Genomic DNA, 22,281 nt, shown 5'->3' with positions numbered 1-22,281 from the left:
CAAAGCTGCAATAAATCTGCATGTTAATTATTTTGGAGACGTGTCAATGATTCATGAAAACTGATATTTGCTGATATTCAGCACAAACAATACCGGTAGTCACTGTTCACCCTAACTTTTAGAATGTACATCAAATATGCGACTGACGCTTTATTTTGAACAGGCGAGTCAACTGCAAGAATACAAAATAAGTTAGACTCCAATGTGAGCAGAGAAGCTAAACTTGTTACTTCTTCCTCAAAAATAGGGCATTTATAATAAACTATATGCGCGTTTTTAGGGAAATGTCATGTGTGCATTTAGTATCGGCAATTACTTCCGTCAACATCTTTATCCGACCAAATAAATGATACCCAAATGGCTTTGTTTTGACACACGGATGAATAATAAACTTCGCCGACCCATTTTCTACAAAAACAGCTGCCACAGGGCATCAGTAGGACTGGAGTCATGCAGCACTATCGGCGAGCTGCAATTGACTCTTGGGGGGCTTTCCAACCTGTTATTGGCTTGGGACCAGCAGCTGAGGGGTGTGATAAAACATCCGGTCGTTTCGCTGGGTCTGCCCTTTGTCTTCGACTGTACTGAACTCTCCGGACCACCGACGCTTAGTTTACTCAGGTCAGGAGTCTGTCTGACAGGTCTCGAAACATTTAGCTGTTCGCTGCAGTCGATGACCGGTTGACTGTTTTCATTCACGACGATGTGATTCGATATGCGTCGGACCAGGGGTCTTCTTCTGTATCTGCTTGTACATTTCTTCTTTTTCATTCTAACAACGCAATCCAGATCGGGAAGTTGGCTATCTGGTGTCGGGGAATTCTGCGCCGTTTGGGTCCCCTTGTCCTGTCCTGGTGATGTCTGCATGGCTTTGTCGGTTACTTTAACAGAACAGAGCTTACCTGAGTGCTCTGAAATAATGCCATTCAGCATCTGCAAGGCCTCCTCGAGCATCCTTTCTTGCTTCGAACTGGCTTCCTCTTGCTCCCGTCTCAGACAACTCACATCCTTTTGAATATTTGCAGCCAATTCTGCGCCGCTGTCTCCGTTCTGACGGAAATCGAACAAAGACCAACATCAGCTAATGTGACACGTGAATTGACCTTTACAATGCAAACAAACAACACATTAGTCACCTTTTGGACCCGCTCCCCCAATTCTGCCATCATCTCTTTGTGGGAGTTCACTGTGTTCAATAACGTTTTAAACTGCTCTGAAATGTCACTCTGCACACTGCTTACATTTTCCACTAAATGGATGGGAAGCACAGTTTAATGAAAGGATTAAAACAATTTGATCTTTAAATTAATGTCAAAGTCAGGAATTCATGTAAAGTGAGCAAACAGCCCCATCTGCTGGTTAAAAATCTCCATCAAAGTCCTTTTATTCTTTTTTTTTTCACTGGGTAAAACGAAACTGTGACAAGATTTGACATCTTTGTAATTTTTAGATTATATCCAAAAGGCAACACGCGGCATTAGGCTTGAAAAACCGGTGGATTTGAAATTGACAGTGTGACCTAGTTTTGTAAATTAATATTCAGTACCTGGTGACTTTGTGATTGGTACCCACCCACTCAAATAGATCAATCAATTAAAAAAACCACTAATTGATTATGAAATCAAGGGATAATTATTTCTGATAACTGATTAATCATTAGATAACTTGTTTAACTTGAAAAATTGTCCAAATTCTTGGAATTTCAGCCTCTCCACAGTAATTAATAATAAATCAGTATATATTTACATTTATTATAATAATAAATCAGACTGCTATCTTTGTGTTTCATCAAAATAAGGCATTGGAAAGCATATTTTACTCTGGAAAACAATTGTAAATATTTTTGCCGATTTTATGAACATTTTTTCACAAAACCTTAATTCATTTTGGGAATTTTTTGCATTGTCAATTTAAAATAATGTCATGTTTTGGAATAAAGATATGGACATGTAATTTTTTTCAATAGAATTTTGATTAATTAAAAAAATAGTTTCAATTTAAGTGGTTTATGCATAGATGATAGTTTAGATTTCCGCTTTGTCAATGTATTTTTATAGACATCTACTCTTACATGCCATTCTTAATTAATTTTTATATTTCTCAGTACTGCAAGCAATTTTTTTTCTTAGTGAGAAATCTGTCCGTCTCAAATGGCAGCAAAAACAATCTGCTATAATAGCCTGAAAAAGGACATTTTGGGCATTTGCCATCCGAATTATGTCATATACCCAATTGAAGGACATTAAAGATAATACAAATTATGAATGGAGACCTTTACCAGCTGCTACATTTTACTTTACACACCAATTGTTTAAACTTTTACTACAACCTGTCATGTCACATACATGTTGAAGAGAAAACGCTTAACTTTTGGAGGACAGTTTGGCAAAGAGATGCGTTTTCTTCGGTCTTTGCAACGATTTTGTGTATCTGAAACACAGTATAATCTATTTAATATGTCACAAAATAAAAATGAGTCAAATCATGGAAATAATTTACTTACTTTGGTCAGGGTTTCGTGAATTTGAAGGCAGTCTTTTGCAAACCGATCACTGCAAAAAAAAAGGATGAGGATTTTATGCACACCATAAATATGAATTAAAGCAAAGATTTGCATTTGTAAAAAGTTGTTTTCTTTAGCTCAAAGAAACAAAAAGGGGACGCTACCTCTCACTTTTTTCTTTTGCTTTTTTCTTTGCCTCCTCAAATGAATCCAAAATTGTTTGTTTGTTCTTTTGGTCTCCAAACAGGAGAGGTTTGGACTGATAATTGCTTGAAACCTTTGCGTCACTACACTAAAAAGAAGAAATTTACAATTCTGTTCAATATCAAGTTGTCCGAAAGCTAACAGTCCAAAACAGTTTTGGGGCTGGGGGGAAACTCGTGTGCTGTGGGAAGTTTAAAGTGCATATAATCATTTAATCCTACATGAACAAAAGGATGTGGAACACCCGTGGCCACAAAAAATAAAGAAACTCTACTATAGTTACTAAATCACCTTACCTCTTGTGAACTTTGCTGGGAGTTTCTGGATGACAAACTCACATCCTGAGAAAGGCTTTGCGAATGCTCTCGCCAAAACTGGGACCCAAAGAAAAACTGCGAATCTGTAAAGTTGGTGGCTGAATTTCTGCGGATCATACTCATATTAAAGAGAGCGGGAAAAAACTACCCGGTTTTAGAAAAGTTGTTGAAGTGCTGTGCAGGTTATAATATTGTAAAAGAAGGTTTTCAACATTGTCTGTGTGAAATGAATCACAACTTTCATACAAATGACTCAACAAACATCAAGTGGGGAAACTACGTGTATTTGCGTTTGCTTTTTAATCACCTGCATCCTGTTAATGGTGTGTTCAGCAATTCTTTGTTGCTCACCGTGTGATTCATTCTTTTCGCTGCTCCTAAAGAGAAAAGGCAGATTAATTTTATTATTGAGGGGCGTCTGGTAGCGTTTCAGACAAGCTGGTTGTTAGCTTTAGCTTAGCAAGCCATAAATATTCTATTTACTGCTAATACCATGAAGCATAGCACCCGCTAGCTCAAATAAGCTTGTGTGCCTTATTTATGTGTTTGACAGTAAGTTAAAAGGTAAAACAGACTCACAGTTTACATATTTGTGAGGAATACGCGAAAAAAGATATTTAAATCCCCCGCCCTAAAAACATCACAGCAAGACGAAGGCCAAGGTGCGTTCAGGTGCACTGGATTGGGAGGAAATCACGTGATGAGAACCCGCATGACGCCCTTTTTATTTTACAAAGATAAAGCGTAATATTAAAAAAAAATGGTGATAGTAACATTGTCACATGTAACACATAGGTGTCAAATGTACTCATGGTGACCAAGTGGTTTGCTGATCCGCGTCACAATTTTTAGATCCCAGTCCTGGTTTGTGTCAAACGAGCGCATTCGCTTTTGCTACGGTGGCCTGTAAGTGTAATTCAAATAGGAATGGTTTGGTCCCGTGGTTATAGTTTAGATTCTCCCAACAATTTAAACATGTATTGTGAAAATCCAACCCGGATCTCGGCCACCATATTTCCACTTACGCTTCTTATTATCCTTTTATTGTGAAAGCTCGCTCCGGATGTTGACAAGCTGATGTCAAGCAAGCAGCAAAGGTGCTGCCATTAACGACGCACCAAAACTACGGGGGTGTGTCGAAGACTAATCCGTCAACGACAAACCTCATTCTTCTCGGGCAGATGTCGTCTGACTTCGACTGAATCCCGCCTGGCGTCCGGTCCAGGCCAAATTGTCCAGTTTAGCCGGTGAGGGAACTTTTCTTTTCGATGTTTTTTTTTTTTTTTTTTAGCAACCAGGCAGCTGCTGGGTTTGCGCTTCCCTGTTATGAATATAATTCACGGGGCAAAGATAATGAGAGCTGCCTCGACAATGCAGTTGTCGTCTTTTTACTTGCGTGGTTGGCACACGTTAAATCATAAAAAAAAAAAAAAATAGCTCATACGCACAGGCTTCAGCTAATAGGCATATCTTATTTTGACATTCGAAAAATCTCACGCCACACGACCAAACAAAGATGCTTTCTAAAGTACTGGATATATACTAAAATTCAAAAATAAAATCGTTTAATTCGACTTGAACATGTATTTACAAACTATATAGTTGAAAAAAAAGCTCTCACTCTGTCGTCAGAATGGCAACAGGTGGCTATGCAGGTTAATTATTCCTTCCGCCATCTAGTGGAGAAGCATTGAATTGTTCTGCTTGTCACATTACGTCACAGGCATAGATAGATACTTTTTCTTTTTCGCTCAATTATGCAAAGACAAATATGATGACTTCCCGCAGCATCACTGACAATCTATATTACCCTCACAAACATGCAGTGGGATCAAAACTATACAGCTCCACTTCATTTGTCCACCCCCAAAAATATTTACAAATATGTTAACCCCATTCATGGGCAGGGTGGCAATTTTTTTGCCTTATTGAGATAAAAGTCTCCTAACAGGCCAGAATCAAGGAAATAACACTTCTTTTTCGTTTAACGCATGAAACAAAGGGCAAAAAAAGATTTACCCTCTCGCGGGCTGGGACGGGTATGTTATCAGTTCTGTGAAGTAGTACATACTAGAGATATGTTTATGAATTAATTCTTATTCTAGAATGACACTTTACGCATTAATAATACTGATGGATTAGCATTTTGAAGACCGACTTGGTTGCATACTGACCTTTCTCCCTTTCTTCTCTTGGAAAACGCCCTACGTGTACTCGAGGCAGCCATGTTGGGTCAGGAAGGAAAGGGAAATAACTCCCGTGCTAACTTTGACTGATGAGTTATCCTCTCCTGATACCAAATTATGGCTTCAGATTAAAACACTTAAATATTTGTATATTCTGAAGGATATAATGGGTGAAAATCATGATGGCCCAAAAATGGGACGTTGCCCACGAATGGGTTTAATCCAGCTGAAAAAGCCAAAGAACAAGCTAAGGACTTTTTGTTGAGCTGACGCTGTAGATGTTCACCGAGCTAATTTGAGATTTGGTGTTAAATGGGGCTATTTTTCTAGAAAGTTTGGATCCAATTTCTAAACTATAAAAAGACTTTTGAGGTTCCAGTGCATCTTTATTCTTCCTTTACCATGATCAGTTTGTCCTCCCCAGGGGCTCAAACATGGCTCTGTCATTCCTTTTGGTCTTGGCAGCGACAGTGATTCTTATTAGACCAGAGACACCTGCAACCAAGGTAGAAACATGAACCCGGTCCAGCGTTCTTTGTTCCGCTCCGGTCAAGTTTTTCTGACGAGAAAACGTGGCGCGTGTCCGCAGGCTCTACATCATAACTCACTGGAGTGCTGCAGTGAGAAACTAAAGACCAACAGCTCGTGCTCAAACGACACTCGCTGCGAACCAGGTACCGCGTCGCGCCATCCTGCCATTTGCAAAAACAGATAAAAAGCAAGTATTGAATTTTCTATTATGTATCAGTAAGTTTTTGGGGTTTTTTGCAATTTACTTTTAAGTCATAATGGTTTCAAAAAAATGCGAGGGTGCAACCAACAACGATTAGATAAGAAGCTGTAAAACCGCCAAGCTAATGTATGTACATGCTCAAACATGAAATTATGTTATCATTTTTTGTTTGTTTGTTAACGTTATCACAACATGAAAGGGTTCCTGGTTGGGCCACCGCTTTTACAGAGTACAGACCATAAAGTAGGTCATCTAGTGTTGCTGTGGCGATGACAGTTAGCCCAACTGCCCTTCTTTGAAGCTACTGCACCATCGCAATATTTATTACAGACAGTGAAGAAAATAAGTATTTGACCACCCTGCAAGTTCTCCCACTTAGAAATCATGGAGGGGTCTGAAATTTTTATCGTAGGTGCTTGTCCACTGTGAGAGAGAGAATCTAAAAAGAACAATCCAGAAATCCCAATGTATGATTTTTTTTTTTTTTTTTTTTTAAACGATTTGTGCGATACAGTTGCAAATAAGTATTTGAACACCTGTCTATCCGCTACAATTCTGACCCTCAGAGACCTGTTAGTCCGCCTTTAAAATCCACCTCCACTCCATGTATTATCCTGAATCAGATGAACCTGTGTGGGGTCTTTAACTGCTTAAAGACACCTGTACACACCAAGACTAAAACTTGTAACATGGCCAAGACCAAATAGCTGAGTAAGGACGCCAGAGACAAAATTGGACAGCTCCACATGACTGGGAAGGGCTACGGAAAAATTTCCAAGCAGCTTGATGAAAAAGGTCCACTGTTGGAGCAATCATTAGAAAATGGAAGAAGCTAGACATGACAGTCAATCTCAATTGGAGTGGAGCTCCATGCAAGATATCACCTCGTGGGGTCCCAGTGATCCTTAGAAAGGTGAGGAATCAGCCCAGGACTACATGACAAGACTTGGTCAATGACCTGAAAAGAGCTGGGACCACCGTTTCCAAGGTGTCTGTTAGTAATACACTAAGACGTCATCGTTTGAAATCATGCACGGCACGGAGGGTTCCCCTACTTAAACCAGCACATGTCAAGGCCCGTCTTAAGTTTGCCAATGACCATTTGGACGATACAGAAGAGTCATGGAAGAAAGTTTTGTGGTCAGATGAGATCAAAATTGAACTTTTTGGTCATAATTCCACTAACCGTGTTTGGAGGGAGACAAATGAGTTCTATCTCAAGAACACCATCCCTAATGTGAAGCATGGGGGTGGTAGCATCAATCTTTGGGGTATTTTTCTGCATATGGGACAGGATGACCGCGGCCATGTATTGTGAGATTTTAGTGAACAAGCTCTTTCCCTCAGTGAGAGCATTGAAGATGGGTCGTGCCGTGGGTCTTTCAACATGGCAATGACCCGAAGCACACTGCCAGGAAAACCAAGGAGTGGCTCCGTAAGAATCATATCAAGGTTTTGGCATGGCGTAGCCAGTCTCCAGACCTAAACCCAATAGAAAATCTTCGGAGGGAGCTGAAACTCTGTGTTTCTCAGCGACAGCCCAGAAACCCTGTCTGATCTAGAGAAGATCTGTGTGGAGGAGTGGGCCAAAATCCCTCCTGCAGTGTGTGCAAACCTGGTGAACAACTACAGGAAACGTTTGACCACTGTAATTGCAAACAAAGGCGACTGTACCAAATATTAACATTGGTTTTCTCAGGTGTTGACACATAAATATATTTTTTTTAAATCATACACTGTGATTTCTGGATTTTTCTTTTTAGATGATCTCTCTCTCACAGTGGACATGCACCTACGATGAAAATTTCAGACCCCTCCATGATTTCTAACAGGGAGATCTTGCAATATAGCAGGGTGTTCAAATACTTATTTTCTTCACTGTATGCAATGTGTATTTTGACGTCAGATGAAGCTTTTAAGGCATCACGTGATTTCTTTAGGATGCTTCCTCCGCGTGCTCGAGGGCAGCAACACCGTTTGCATATTGTGCGAGCCTGCCGCCGTCGACTCGGAGAACACAACCACCTGCACCTACAGTATGCAATTTTTTCAAATATTCATGTAGCTTCTTTAGAGGAGTAAAAATATGGAATAGTGTTCATTTACTGCACCTGTCTTTGCCATTAGACTATACAATGGACAGAAGAAACCATACCACAGTCAAAACTGTTATGCCTAAAATTGGTGAGTTATATTCCTTTGTCCTTCTACTTAAATGTTGTAAAGCTTTTTGTCTAAATGTACTTTTAAATATTCCAGTGAAGAACAGAATTAATGATATAAAGGAATAACCCATATATTATTACTGTTTCTATTTATTTTTAATGGGGTAAATAGTGAAGACGACGCTAATTTGCAATTCTTTAATTAACCAAGTCAGAGTTGCATATCACGCATTCACCTCTAGGTGGGATCATTTCCCCCTTTTGCGCAATAGTTTCCTACACCACGGCTATGGAAGTAAATTAGTGCCACCGGGATTTGAATTTGAAATGCCACAGAAAACAGGATTTGAATTTGAAATGTAAAGCGATCACATTTTCAATAGTTGCTACAATTGGCTGTTTGAAATTCACCGTCTGTGCCACCAGGCAGGTTTACTTCAGGTCAGAAGCGAACACCCAGCCAATCACAGTTATGCTTATCACATACTAAGAAAGCGTAACTGGATTGGCTGGCTGTTCGGTTCTGACCTGAAGTAACCCTACCTGGTGGGAAAGACGGTGAATTTTGGACAGTGAATTTTAGCCGGTTGAATTGTTAACATTGAAAAGTTACATTTAAAATACAACTAGTGAAAATGTGATCACTTCAAATCAAATTGAGAATATTATGTCTTACTATTCAGTACGTGCCAAAAGCCAGTGGTGAGTTTGCGCATGGGTGACAGACTACAATGAATCAAACTTTGTACTGTAAACGCGTCCTTGAGGGGAGGCATTGAAGATGACACCTGCGTTGATAGTAGCGAGCTGTGTCTAGTTTGTTTTCATGGAAACAAACCGGTGAGAAGAAAACACTTTTACATACTGTATGTGTTAAGCTTGTAAATGATACGGTATATTAAGTTACAAAAACCTGTGTTGCCTGTGTTAAAAAGGCAGAACTGCAACAAACGCCATCCAGCTACCAGAATTTGTGCCTCGATTATAGCTACAACCATGTGAGCCGACAGTACCACCAAACAAACATAACTGATATTTAAAAAGCACAAACCTTGACTTTAGAAACAGTACTTCAACAAGCCTCCTCCAACTGCAAAGCAAATATATACAGCACATTTCATACACAAGGTCAATGTGCTCTAGGTGATTAAAAGCATTCAGAAACAAAGGAAAAATGCACCTTAAAAACATTTAAATCAAAGAGGAAAAAAATTATTAAAAGAGCGTACAGTGCAGGATATATTTAAGGGGGCTTTGGGGATGAACCCGGATTCAAAAACGTTGACATGTGTCATGTAGTTACTTTTTCCAGTGATGGTCATCTCACCAGAGTGCGCAAAACTGTGGCCATAGCTAATACTAGTTCAGCAGGGTGAGGAAAGCCAATAAACCTGAAATTGTGGCGCCACCCACATCCCATTTTTAGGGGGAGAACCAACCCATATAAAATACTTACTGATATTTTATCCCCACTTATTCAACAATTATTGATACGAATGGAATCTTGACTAAGACCCCCGTACTTCTGTCCAAGTTATTTTTCTTGAGGCTGTTTTGTGATAACTGGTTACAACGTGCTGATGGTGCATTCGGGTGCTATGTGTGCGAGCAGGAGGTGCAGGCGTGGCCGCCTCGCTCCTTCTCGGGACGCTGTTGATCAGCCTGTTCTTGATCCTCTCTGTCGCCTCCTTCTTCTACCTCAAACGCTCCCATCGCCTCCCAAATATCTTCTACCGCCACAACAAGGGTAAGCCCAATTGCACTTCCGGTTGCATCCCGCACGTTTCGCGTTTTCTCAATGGCTTCACAATCACTCAGTGCATCTTTTTCAGATGAATGAGTTTCATTTTTGCCAGTCAAGTAAAAAAAAAAACATTACCCAGCCTTCCAATTGTGTACATATCAGACTAAGAATTGGAAAAAAAAAATCTTTCAATCAAGCATACAAAAAGTAAATATATTACACCTGAGTGAGATATAAAGCTGTATAGTATCTACGAATTTATCATGTTGCAACAATGACAGTTTGTCCCACCCCTGTATAAAACTCATACTATACTTTTTGTCACAAATAGATACCGTAATTCCTGGCCTACAGAGCGCACCTGGTTATAAGCCTCACTCAGTAAATTTGTAAAGGAAATACCATTTGGTACAGACATACGCCGCAGCCGTGTAAATGCTGCAAGTGCCCACATTGAAACCGACATTGAAACAAGATATTTACAAAGAAAGACGGTACACAGAAAGTTTCATGCTCGTGCCGCCTCGCTAACGGTAACGCTAGCGCTCCGCTAACAGGGCCAGTTAAAAAAATATATACTGGTACTAATCACTGAGACACGGCAGTAACACGCTAGCGCAGTGCTAACAGGGGCGGACTGGTAAAAGTCACTTCCTCGGCACATATATTCCACCGGTCTCACTCTTACCTTTTCCACTCGAGTTCCCCCTTGCAGCCTCTAGAAAAAAATGCACAAATTAGCCACATCACCGGATAAACCGCAGGGTTGAAAGCGTGTGGGGAAAAAGCCGCGGCTCTTGGGCCGAAAATTACGGTAATGGGATAATATTGTGGCAATGATATGGCATTGCTTTATATCGCCCGATCGTTACTAACGTAATTTCACGCAGTAGCAAGGGCAAAACAACAGTCCAGTGAGTCCCCGTTTATCTCTGGATTTTTTTTCAGACCCGCTTACAATAGTGTCAATTCAATTTCAATTTTACTACTCCCTCACTTAACTAATTTAAACGTGTCTGAACTTACCGAAACACATTTTAAACAGTCTTCATATCCTTTTTTTTTTTTTTCCTGAGAACTTTGACTTGCATTTTTTTAAACAGTGTAAACACAGAAGAATAAGTCAATGAAGTCATTTTCTGTCCTCTTACAGCCTTTATATTCCAACCAAGTGAGACGGTAAGTTTGCTTTATTTATGCATGCTTAATTACGCAACTTGAGTCATGCACGCACACACACAAATGATTTAAATGTCTAACAGTCTCTGTAATATTTTATTCTTCTAGGCCGTCATGATTCCTTCTTCTACAGGTAATCTACCAGTTTACTCAAAATTGTTACACTATTGAGTTTAGGCAAGCCTTCATGCAAATACTTTCTATTTTTTTTTTTTTTAAATTTGAAGCGAGGAAACAACGCTACGTTCGACGGGAGCGTCCCTCCGGCGCATCCGCCACGAGGGTCCACAATGTGTAAGGCAGGGGGGAAGAGCCAAGGAGCCACGTGAGAGTCTCTCACCGAAAGACTTCTTGGAAGCCAAATTGGAACCGCAGCTGTTTTTATTCCGTGTCGCCTCATGACAAAATAGTGCCGCCGTCGCGCTCCCTCCGTGAAATACGACGGTATAAAATTTCGGAATGTCATTGGTTAGCTTGTATTTTTACTCATTGGGGCCATTTTTTTTTTCCGTCATACTTAAACTTGACCTTTAAACCTGTTAGCGAGCTCATGTGGAGTATTTGCGTTAATGCTGCACTGACACTGTATAGGCTAATATTGAAGAAATGCCTTTTTTTTTTTTTTTTTGTTCATAGAGCCAGTATTTGTATGTCTGGAAAAATATATTGCAGTAGCTGAGAAGATGACATCTGCATCTTCTATCACAATCACAACTGGTATCTTGGTAGCATTTTTGTAACCATGGCAACGGCGACTGACTCTTCAAAAGCGCGTGACAGATCGGATTTGTGCGTATTCATCATTTTGAAGTTAACGTGCAGCGAGCCAGTGGCCTAGTTGGCTGATGATGACAACCAATCATCATCATCATAACCCAGTGGCGTTTGAGCTCTTTTTTTTTTTTTTGTTTATTTACTGTATAATTTGCATTTCTTTACTGTACTTTATATATGACCATATGTGACATTTTTTTATGTATTTATTATTTGTATGCTATCAGCCAAGGTGAATGTATTTCCTTTTTAGATGCCAAATGTTGCAGTTAGGTGGACAAAATTATTCTTTCCGTGGTTATATTTAATTATATATTTAATTTTTCAGATGAAAATGACGGTGACAAAACGCTGTAAGAAGATGTGCACATTTTTTTTTTTTTACATTTAAAGAAATGGTATCATCTTCCAAGTAATTCATACTTTTTCAATACATGTACTGTAGTAAATTATAGTTTAACCGTAATACCGGGATCTTTTAAAATGGTGTAAAAAATGTACAATTATTTTTCATTACCATTTATAACAACTTCTTACAGTGTTGCCAATTTCTTGTCATTTCTTTTCTGAAGATACGCATTCAGCAAATAAAAATAGCTCGCTGCAAATTAAAGGTATGAATAATTTGGAGCTGAAGCTTATGTACCGTATATTCCGCATTATAAGGCGCACCTCCAATGACTGGCCTATTGTAAAACTTTTTTCATATAGAAGGCGCAGCGCATTATTAATAGACGCTAAAGTAGAGTTTGGGGTTACGTTATGCATCCCATTAGATGGAGCCGCACTAAAGAATGAATATTGATCCATATATAAGGCGCACCGTCAGCTTTTGAGAAAATTAAAAGGCATTTAGGTGCGCGTTATAGTGCGGAAAATATGGTACTTAAAAATGTATGTAATTATTTTAACTTCAAGAAGTCTTTGTCGCCTGAAAGAAAAACACCCCGAATTGAAATGAAGAATACTTTGAATGTAGAATAAGATCTTGGGTCACTTTATAAGCAAATGTCGGGCATTTTTACGGGATTCTCGAGGAGGAGAAGACGTTGCTAACTTTGCAGTGAAATTTTAAAATCAAACAAATACTCTTTTTGATATAAATACAGCGGAGTATACTTGTTTGGCAAAAGTCGCCGAACAAATTGAATGTGACGCTTGTGCCATGAAGAGCTTTAAACGTATTCTTATTTCCCAGATATTCCAGCGGCCTTTTACTTGTACGCGCCACTTTCAAAATAATCCAAGTTTTATTTGCGACACTTAATATTTTGACAACGCGAGATTTTGAATGAGCACGTGCGGCCCGAGCAGAAGTATCTCGATAAAGTAGAAGTGATCACGTGACTATTTGCATGCTGCCTAGTGTGTTTGATATTTGTCAGCGCAATCCATGTACATGTTCTTTTATACAAATTATGTATTGTTTTGTAACTGTGTACTTGTGACATGTGGAAGAAGGTTCCGGCGATCAAATGAATGTGTGCGGGAATAAAGCACCTTAAAGTTGTACCTTTAATGACTTCACTGTAATTTATGGAGAGATAGATAATCGTTGGAGGGTCAATATTGTCATTAGCGATAAAGTGTGTGAGAACTTTAGTCAAGATTTACAACAAAAGTATGGCATTAAAATTATATTTTAGGAGTTAATTGCAAACGATTTTTTCTCGATTGTGCTTGAACATGAACATTTTTAGCTAAATGTTTGGTAAAACTACCAAGGTGTATCTGGAAAAAAACACATTAAAAAGTGAAATTAAGAGCATGAATTTACTTGGGGGGGGGTGATTCTTTTGACGAAGAGAGTAATTTTTACAAATAAATTTGAAAATGCCAATATATTTATAAAACCCTTTTGGGGGAGAGAAAAAAAATGTAATGTAAGTGTTTTTTTGTAAGACATTTATCTCCGTCTTTGCCTTCTTGGGATGAAATTAATTAACCATAAGGGCTGAATTTATTGTCTGATTGTTATGGGATTTGAAAAAAAAAATGCAAACATTTTTGGAAATTAGTCCAGTTCAAACTAGAATTTTTGCAGATTTTTTTTAAGTAGTTGATATAATATATATTTCAAATATTAACTTTATTCAGGATTTACAACAAGAGTATGGCATTAAAATTATATTTTATGAGTTAATTGCAAAGGATTTTTTTCTTGATTGTGCTTGACCATGAAAAATTTAAATGTTTGGTAAAACTACCAAGGACCATTGGAAAATAAATTTTTAAAGTGAAATGAAGCACATGAATTTACTTGGTGGTGGTGGTGGTAATTTTTACAAATCTGAAAATGCCAGTATATTTTTAAAACCTTTTAGGGGACGAAAAAAAAATGTTTGCAACGATACAAGTAACTGTTTTTTTTTTTTTTGTAGTAAGACATTTATCTCAATCTTTGCCTTCTTGGGATAAATCTTGAAAAATTATTCATAAAGGCTGAATTTATTCTCAGATTGTTGTGGGATTTGAGAAAAAAAAAAAAACATTTTCAGAAATTACTTCAGTTCAAACTGGGATTTTTTTACAGATTCTTTTTAAATAATTGTTAATATACAATATATTTTTCAAATATTAAGTTTACAGGTTTAAATTTTGTTAAAATGTATTTAAATATACAGATTGAAAACTAAAGTAAAGCAGGCTTTGTCGAATAATATTTTCAAATTTCAGACCAATATATTGAAGTTGGCGGCACAATGGAAAGCGTTGGCCTCACCGTTCTGAGGTCCCGGGTTCAAGCCCCGACCCGCCTGTGTGGAGTTTGCATGTTCTCCCCGTCCCTGCGTGGGTTTCCTCCGGGCACTCCGGTTTCCTCCCACATCCCAAAAACCTGCAACATTAATTGGACACCCTAAATTGCCCTTAGGTGTGATTGTGAGTGCGACTGTCTCTATGTGCCCTGCGATTGGCTGGCAACCAGTTCAGGGTGTGCCCCGCCTCCTGCCCGTTGGCAGCTGGTATAGGATCCAGCATGCAACGCAACCCTTGTGAGGATAAGCGGCACAAGAAAATAGATCAATGGATATATTGAAGTTATGTCATCTTTTGTGTTTTGTTTGCTTTTTTTTTTATCTGGGATCTCCTGTACTCTGTTCCTGCGAATGACATTTCAGAGGACAAGAGGTTTTTGTCAGTGATTCGGATCATCACGGAAATAGTCAAGTATATTATGATTCCTCCTCAATGTCAAATGATTGAGAGTACTGAAATGTCACACCTCCGCTGGTCGAGGCCAGAACACGTTCACCAGCGACGGGTGCATGTGACCGAAGGTGGTCTATTTATAAAGAGCGGTACAAGCGGGCCAGACCGACGTGACGCGAGGTCGACCAGACAACAGGACATTTTCCCGCACGGGCGCGACGTTTGTCCTGGTCTTCTCGCAGGTATGCCGCCTCGTCCGGCGTTGGCGCATTGGCTCGGGATCAGCCGGTGAAATATTAATGACTAACGCGGGAAGCTGTGAATGCAAATCAACTAAATGTGTGCTTTTGCAATAGAAGTCACGAGTTAATTCCTTAGACGTGCTGAGATAAAGTACAAGTGCTTGCATCAAACTTATTGACCTCACTTCAGCACGGTTGTGAGGTGTCTCCCAATCACTCTGCCTTACTATGTGCACTTTCATTATAAAGATTAATGAAAAAAAATAAACTATTAACTAAATGCTTTGAAAGGTTTTGACTTATATTTATCATTATGGTCCATGCACCGCTGTAAAATGTACCCAATATTTTGTCCCTGTTGTCAAGCTAAATATTAGTAAAGTGGAATGGCAGCACGGTGGAACAGCTGGGAAGCGTTGGCTTCGCCGTTCTGAGGTCCCGGGTTCGATCCCGGACCCGCCTTTGTGGAGTTTCCACGTTCTCCCCGTGCCTGCGTGGGTTTTCTCCGGGCACTCCAGTTTTCCTCCCACATCCCAAAAACAAGCAACATTAATTGGACACACTAAATTGCCCCAAGGTGTGATTGCGAGTGTGGATGTTTGTCTCCATGTTCCCTGCGATTGGCTGGCGAGCAGTTCAAGGCGTACCCCGCCTCCTGCCCGCTGACAGCTGGGATAGGCTCCAGCGTTCCCCGTGACCCTCGTGAGGATAAGCGTCTAAGAAAATGGATAAATGGATGGAATGTTATGCAATTCTATGTTAGCACAAACAAAAGCAAGCACTTATGTGTGTAAAAGAAAAATTTTTAATACTGCTGTCAATTTTATTAAGTTGTGCAAGTGAACTTAATGTTGTGACCAAATTAAGCTCCATATTTGCACTCTACCAGAAGCCCTGAATCCTTAATAAAATATAGTACAGTGAACTACTCGGTTCTCGAACAAATTGGTTTTTGAACGAAAATGTAGTTGTTTTTTTTTTTGCCTCTGTTTTCGAACGAAAATCGGTTCTCGAACGCCTGCGACAAGACCCGGAAATGACATAACGACCAGCTGATCCACGACGAGCGTTGTTATCGTCTATAACGCAGCCTCTGTACGCAGACGTGGGAAATAAATTGGTTTTCGAACAGCCTTCTGGATTGGATTCTGGTCCAGAACCGAGGTACCGTACCTAAATGACTGCTGTACAAGTCCACTATATTTAGCACAAGCACGTTGCTGCCCAGACAGTAGTACAACGCAATCGAGGCGACGAGAGGACAAAGGGCGACATAAACACTTGCACACTGACCTTCGTGTTGTCATTTCTACTCCCAGGAAAGCATGTGAGGTGTCAGAATGGACGACTTGGATCACAGCATGCGGATTGCAGACGAGGACTGGTCTAGCTTCTACCAGGAGAGCGAGGAGTGCCGCGTGCCGCGACCTCTGCTTGCCCGCCCCGAGGGCCTCCGTCGCCCGGACTCCTCGATTTCAGTCACCCGGTCCCTGCAGAGCTCGGGTGAAAATATCACAACTTGTGTTAAAGTGGAGGTCATTCAGGGTGCCGCAGAAGAGGAGAGAGCTGAGGATGACGAGGGCGAAATATGTCATTACACAGGAATCCCTCTTCTCAGAAAGGAGGTGAAGGGAGAAGAATGCATCCCAGAGGAGACCAAAAAAAGCATCATACAAACACTGGAGGCGGTTGTTAAAGACGTCGCTCGAACGCTGCCAACGCAGCGGGAAACAGACGTGAGAGGTCAGGGCGATTTTGCCAGCAGTCATCCCCCGAGAGAGGAGAAAGAACGCTGGTTCGTGACGTTGTCGCTCAATGACAATTTGGTGCCGCTCCGGCCCCGCGCAACTCCAAGGAGAAAAAAAACCAAAGTAAAAAGCACACCTCAACGTGAGAAAAGTGAAGTGAGGAAGCATAGGAATGCAATACCGAGTCCAAATGTGAGTAAAGAAGAGGTAAATAGCGCTAAACTGCAAAACATTAGCGAGGGAACCACAAGCGGTGGTGATACGGTCCAAATCCTTCGAGAAATATCCCTTCGGAGTAAACGACATATAGAGAAACACTATAACGAAGGAACAGCGCATGATGACGCCGCCGTAAGGCCGGACAACCAGGAAGGAATCTTGCAAAACGACGGAGAAGGAAACCCGTACGACGCTGATGTATTGCTAAACCATAGAAAGGGAACCTTACAGCGTGGCAGTAGAGAAGCACCAATTCTTCAAAACTTCAAAGACGTGACCGTGTACCATGAAGATGTGCAAACCAACAGAGAAGGAGAATTTGACCAGGTAGGGGGATTCCTGCGTGGGGAAATACTGCAAAACATCAGAGAAGCCACCTTCCAGGAAATCACACATTTGGAAAGGGTGGAGTCGGATGACTTTGAGGACAGTGTCGAGTTCTTCGCCCTTCACAGTTCCGGTTCTGAAGTCTATCTCTCGGCTGCCGAATCGGTGGATCGGGATCTCTCTGAGGAGGATTCGGTTGAAAGCCAGCCGACAGAGTGCCCATCTGATTCTTCCTTATCGCAGTCGTTATGTGGCTCTGATCCAGTTCGGAGTTCGGAGTGCCTGCAAGGCAGAGATCTCCGTGCAGCAGACTGCGACAAAACCAGTGACCAAGATCCAACTGTGAGCTCCATCCAGGCTGAAGCGGATCAGCCCAAAGTCAAAACAGAACCTCGCCTTAGAACGCGTAGCGGCGGCGGTCACCGTTCCGTTCCCGATGTCGTCGTCACTCCTGTAGCCGACGGCCCTGAAGCGTACGTCCAAGCCGCGGGCCGCACGCCGTGCGTCTACGCCATCTCGGCCTTCTGGGACGAAATGGAAAAATTAACCATAAATGACATTTTGCGGCTGAGGATGGGGAAAAGCCCGCCTCCCACTCAAACCTCCGAATCGCCGTCACAAAGCAGCTCTCTGGTGGACCCCGAAGAACATCATTTGACGGACGGCGGCCTTACGGATGTGTCCGACGCCGCCGACTCGGACTATTTCACGCAGCCGGATGACTCCAAGACAAACCGATCCAGCTGGGACTTCTCTGCGTGCGACTTTGAAGATGACTATTGGCAATATTTGGGCGTGAGCAGGAACACCAGTCCTGACCAGGGCTGCAAAACCCAGCAGGGCGAGGAAGATGAGGAAGGGGGAACCAGAAATCAGACCCCGGTACCAGTCGAGGAATCCGCGAGACAAAACCTAATCCCCAGACGGATGACGAAAAACAAAAGTCTGCAGAATGTACGAGCTCTTAACCCAGAGGATGAAAAGAAGTCCAAGGAGGGAATCGTGAATTTAAAAGATGGACCCAGTCTAGGGTCGACAATACCGGCACCTGTCCAAGGAGAGGGTCTCGAATCTTTCCCAGAAGCCTTCATCACACAAGGAACGTCACCCGATAACGTCTTTTGCATATATGACCCCGAAAGCACCTCATTAGCGCCAATTTGTGACGACACGTTTCGCAAGATCTTCTTCCCAACTCAGAACCACAAGTGGAAACCCGTCCCGATCTTCTCCTGGTCGCATCCGACCACCAGAGAACTGGCCCTCCCCAAATGGGACTCCCCGTTTTTAAGGGTAGACTTCCAGGACGAAGACGCCACTTCCCCTGTCCGAATTGTCTCGCACGCGCTCAGGGTCGCTAGAAATCCGAGCGGGAGGAGTTTACCGTCCTTCGGGGAAATCCGCTTCCAGAACAAAGGCGGCATCTGGGGCAGAAGGTCTGAAGGGTGGATACTCCCAGCCCACGGTGAGGGGAGCCGTATCGTTGAAGGAGCCTTCCCTCAAGGAACAAAACAGAGACCAGGTAACCGAGGCGGTCCCAATGGGGAAAATGATAATAGCAAAGCAATACTATTATTATTATTATGATGATGAACAATTAATTTTTCTGGCAGTGCGAGAGGGTGTCTTGTCTGTCCTGCAGCAGTCTGACGTGTGTTTGCTTTGCATCGCGTTTGCCTCTTGGGTACTGACGTCATCAGATCCAGATTCTGCTGATGCCTGGAAAGCAGGTGGGGGAAACCTTCACGATATTGTACATAATTTTTTTATTTATTTTTTTTTGGGGGGGGGGGGTGGACACTTGATTACGTAGACTTGCTCAATCTAACGAGACCTTGATCAAACCATGTACCTTGACAAAGATACTATAACCTGGACCTTTTAATCTGAAGTTGTGGAAGAGTCCAAAATGTTGAAATTGGATCTTAGTAGGATGGAGTGCACAACTGAAAAACTACAATCAGAATAATTTGAACCTCAACACTGAGCGACACGATACAGTGAGAATTTATTGCATTGGAGGGGAAATTATTAGATTGTGTGTGTTTGTGTGTGTGTGTGTTGGGGGAGTGTATCATCAAGACAGGTTTTACACAGACAATCCAAGTACTAAATACTAAATACAAAGCGCAGTTTCTAAGTGGTGGGTTTTCTTTTTTAATTTATTTTCAGGGGGAGAAGGGAAAACTAGTAACAGGGGGGGGACAAAAAAAAATTGAAAACTGGTTTAATTCCTATCAGATTTGTTGAATTATGAAATCACTAAAACAATACCTGTCAGACAAGAATGAATGAAACATACATTCATCCATACATCTTCTTAACTGCTTATCCTCACAACAGTCAACAGGAGTTCTGGAACCTATCCCAGCTGTCAATGGGCAGGAGGCGGGTTACACCCTGAACTGGTTGCCAGCCAATCGCAGGGCACATAGAGACAAACTGCCGCACTCACAATCACACCTATGGGCAATTTAGAGTGTTCAATTAATGTTGCATGTTTTTTGGGATGTGGGAGGAAACCTGAGTGCCCGGAGAAAACCCACGCAGGCACGGGGAGAGCATGCAAACTCCACACAGGTGGGTCCGGCATTGAACCCGGGATCTCAGAACTGTGAGGCCAACGCTTTACAGCTGAGCCACCGTGGCGCGGAAACAAGATCTTAAAAAGAAATGCCTAATGCCATGATTAAAAAAAAATACCACAAAAAATTTAAATCAGTTTTTGTGGCCAAAGGTGGCCCAACCCGTTATCAGGCTCAGAGGCAAATATTATTATTATTATTTTTTTTTTTTTTTTACAGATAGGGCCAGATAAATTTGGATACTTTCCATACACTTAAAATAAATTAGAAAATTACAAAACATTTACTGACTTTGGTTGTCGTGTGATTTTAATTTTTTTATTTTTATTTTTTTATGTACCGAAACAACCATCCATTTTCTTAACTCCTTATCCTCACTAGTATGTGATTAAAAACAGGGGGAGGATGGATCAGGAAGGAGGAAGAGGATTTCCTTTTTTTTTTTTTTTTTTTTTTAAAGGCCTGTACTGTGTAACACAACAATTACATTACACTACAACAATATAATAAAATATGCAATATCCTTTATAGCTCTGCTTGCAAACGTGAGCGCACTCTCGGCAATCCAGTACCTGCGACAGACCAAGTGAAGATGAGGAAGCCTCAACAGCGAGATGCCATTTCCAGTCTGGGTCCGTTCACAAAATACATCTATTGCACTTCAAATGTACAATCAAAAATAAGCGTGGCAGCCTTTCAAAGTGTGACAGAAATTGGTAAAGTATATGTGTATTTTTGAAAAATAAAAGGGAACATATGTAATGGGAGTCTGTTTGTATTCAATATTGGGATTATTTGTCCTTGAAATAGAAAAGGTACGTGCACACATACATTTCCAAAGGCACATGCTTTCTTAAATTTTCTTCCACTTATGGTGTTCGGGGGACACAAGTGGGATTGGGCCGATCCTAGCTGAATTTTAAGACTGGTACTGGCACACTGGACTGGTCACTCGTCAATGATTGGCCACATGCAGAGAAACAAACAGTCACATATTACGACACATATTGGCAATGGACCTTTCCGACGGTGATCTTAAACTCCGCCCCCTTAGCCACGTCCCACAAGCTTACAAAATGGCGATTGAACAGAACACGTTTGAAGTTGATTCTCTATCGCATATTCCAGATAATATTGGGGTATGTTTTTTGCCAAATGCGTCAGACTTGTCCAAGAGAGTTCTACAGAGACGTCTCAACTATTTCACACAAGGATATGTACACGGGATTAAGATTTTGGACGGAGCAGGACGCAATGTCACGAATTACAGCGAAACGTTGGCGATCGTTACAAAAATGTTTGACGCCTCACGAACTTCGCATTGAAATCCACAGGATAAAATACTGGAATCGTACTGCGCATGTAAAGCAGGGCGAGTACTTTTTACGTGGAAAAATCACGAGTAATATCATTGTAGTCTTTAGAAGTGAGTGGGTGTATTCATTTGACTTGGCTCGTAATCGAACCCAGTGCTCTATTTTAGCAGTCCGATGTGATACAAATAGGCAAATTGACATTTCTCTTGCATGACATGGCGCATTTACGTACCACTAACCCGACTCTCCGGCATAAAACATGACACACTTCGTTCGGCAGGTCAGTGATACACGAACAAAGTGAACGTTGTTCTCCTGCAATGTATAAAGTACTGATATTAATTCACTTACCTTCGAACATACAGCCTTGTGTTTCTTGATATTGTCCACATTTAGCTGTACGTGTGGTCTTCCGCGAGCCTTAATCCATCGCAGACACTTTGTCAACTGTGTTTTAGGCTTTGGAAAATGAATCAACCGGTCCCCTTGTAACCTAGCAGGTGATCTTTCATCAGAATTGCACGTTCCCCAAGCGCATCTAAGGACCATTTTCTTCGTAACATTAACGTTTCCAAGCGCACGCGACTACCAACTAGCATTGCTTGTGGAACAACATGGCAAGAGGGGCGTGTCAAGACAGGGGTTAAGACAATGCAGCTATCTGATTGGCTATTACTGTACAAGCGATTTGACAGGTCGGAAAGGTCCATTGGAAGTCTTCAATGAACCCCAAAAAGAATGGAATGTGGGACGCAATACCCGCAGAGAAAATATAAACTCCATACAGAACAAAAACTGAGGGGAATTGCGCCAACTGCAAGTTACCCTTTTCACATATCCATCCATCCATTTTCTTAGCCGCTTATCCTCACAAGGGTCACGGTAGTGC

General features: G+C 41.3%; 2 protein-coding genes and 1 long non-coding RNA gene across 18 annotated transcripts; 2 read left to right on the top strand and 1 right to left on the bottom strand.

Annotated features, from left to right (window-relative positions):
• Positions 1–18: 18 nt before the first annotated feature.
• Positions 19–16,660, bottom strand: LOC133506997 (interactor of HORMAD1 protein 1). Of its 15 annotated transcripts, none has more exons than XM_061831491.1 (10): positions 16,491–16,660; positions 10,541–10,570; positions 9,160–9,198; positions 3,332–3,401; positions 3,004–3,081; positions 2,668–2,795; positions 2,504–2,552; positions 2,346–2,430; positions 1,137–1,249; positions 28–1,050 (listed from the first exon to the last, which is right to left on the bottom strand). In XM_061831491.1, exons 1-10 carry the CDS (start codon positions 16,502–16,504, stop codon positions 409–411), a joined length of 1,248 nt encoding a protein of 415 aa, XP_061687475.1. In that variant the 5' UTR covers positions 16,505–16,660; the 3' UTR covers positions 28–408. The 15 variants fall into 15 exon arrangements, 8 of the variants coding, with proteins under 8 accessions (XP_061687475.1, XP_061687474.1, XP_061687479.1 ...); XM_061831493.1 differs by lacking the exon at positions 16,491–16,660 and adding an exon at positions 14,528–14,620 and having other exon boundaries at positions 33–1,050; positions 3,004–3,130; XR_009796694.1 differs by lacking the exons at positions 9,160–9,198; positions 10,541–10,570; positions 16,491–16,660 and adding exons at positions 3,604–3,701; positions 3,799–3,905 and having other exon boundaries at positions 25–1,050; positions 3,004–3,107.
• c10h1orf159 (chromosome 10 C1orf159 homolog) lies at positions 4,135–13,317 on the top strand. Of its 2 annotated transcripts, none has more exons than XM_061831500.1 (9): positions 4,135–4,271; positions 5,621–5,716; positions 5,800–5,884; positions 7,884–7,979; positions 8,071–8,127; positions 9,721–9,855; positions 11,006–11,031; positions 11,140–11,164; positions 11,259–13,317. In XM_061831500.1, the coding sequence occupies exons 2-9, from the start codon at positions 5,645–5,647 to the stop codon at positions 11,327–11,329; spliced, it is 567 nt and encodes a 188-aa protein (XP_061687484.1). In that variant the 5' UTR covers positions 4,135–4,271; positions 5,621–5,644; the 3' UTR covers positions 11,330–13,317. The 2 variants fall into 2 exon arrangements, with proteins under 2 accessions (XP_061687484.1, XP_061687483.1); XM_061831499.1 differs by having other exon boundaries at positions 4,138–4,271; positions 5,635–5,716.
• A 2,255-nt stretch (positions 16,661–18,915) lies between the features above and the next one.
• On the top strand, positions 18,916–21,150 carry LOC133507840 (uncharacterized). Its single transcript, XR_009796923.1, has 3 exons — positions 18,916–19,013; positions 19,105–19,221; positions 20,608–21,150. It is a non-coding gene; the product is annotated as an uncharacterized LOC133507840 (long non-coding RNA).
• Positions 21,151–22,281: the final 1,131 nt, after the last annotated feature.

The sequence above is a fragment of the Syngnathoides biaculeatus genome, chromosome 10, assembly GCF_019802595.1.
Source record: "Syngnathoides biaculeatus isolate LvHL_M chromosome 10, ASM1980259v1, whole genome shotgun sequence".
Taxonomy (NCBI): domain Eukaryota; kingdom Metazoa; phylum Chordata; class Actinopteri; order Syngnathiformes; family Syngnathidae; genus Syngnathoides; species Syngnathoides biaculeatus.
Note: the sequence above shows the minus strand (reverse complement) of the source record. Positions and strands in the feature narration are given on the sequence as shown.

Excerpts from the sequence above, each read along its gene's own strand:
- c10h1orf159 (XM_061831500.1), top strand. The coding sequence starts at position 5,645 with ATGGCTCTGTCATTCCTTTTGGTCTTGGCAGCGACAGTGATTCTTATT. Across the intron at positions 5,717-5,799 it reads CAGAGACACCTGCAACCAAG|GCTCTACATCATAACTCACT; the intron begins GTAGAAACATGA and ends GCGTGTCCGCAG. Across the intron at positions 7,980-8,070 it reads CACAACCACCTGCACCTACA|ACTATACAATGGACAGAAGA; the intron begins GTATGCAATTTT and ends CTTTGCCATTAG.
- LOC133506997 (XM_061831490.1), bottom strand. The coding sequence starts at position 5,657 with ATGACAGAGCCATGTTTGAGCCCCTGGGGAGGACAAACTGATCATG. Across the intron at positions 3,131-3,331 it reads ACACCATTAACAGGATGCAG|AAATTCAGCCACCAACTTTA; the intron begins GTGATTAAAAAG and ends TATGATCCGCAG. Across the intron at positions 1,051-1,136 it reads TGGGGGAGCGGGTCCAAAAG|AACGGAGACAGCGGCGCAGA; the intron begins GTGACTAATGTG and ends GATTTCCGTCAG.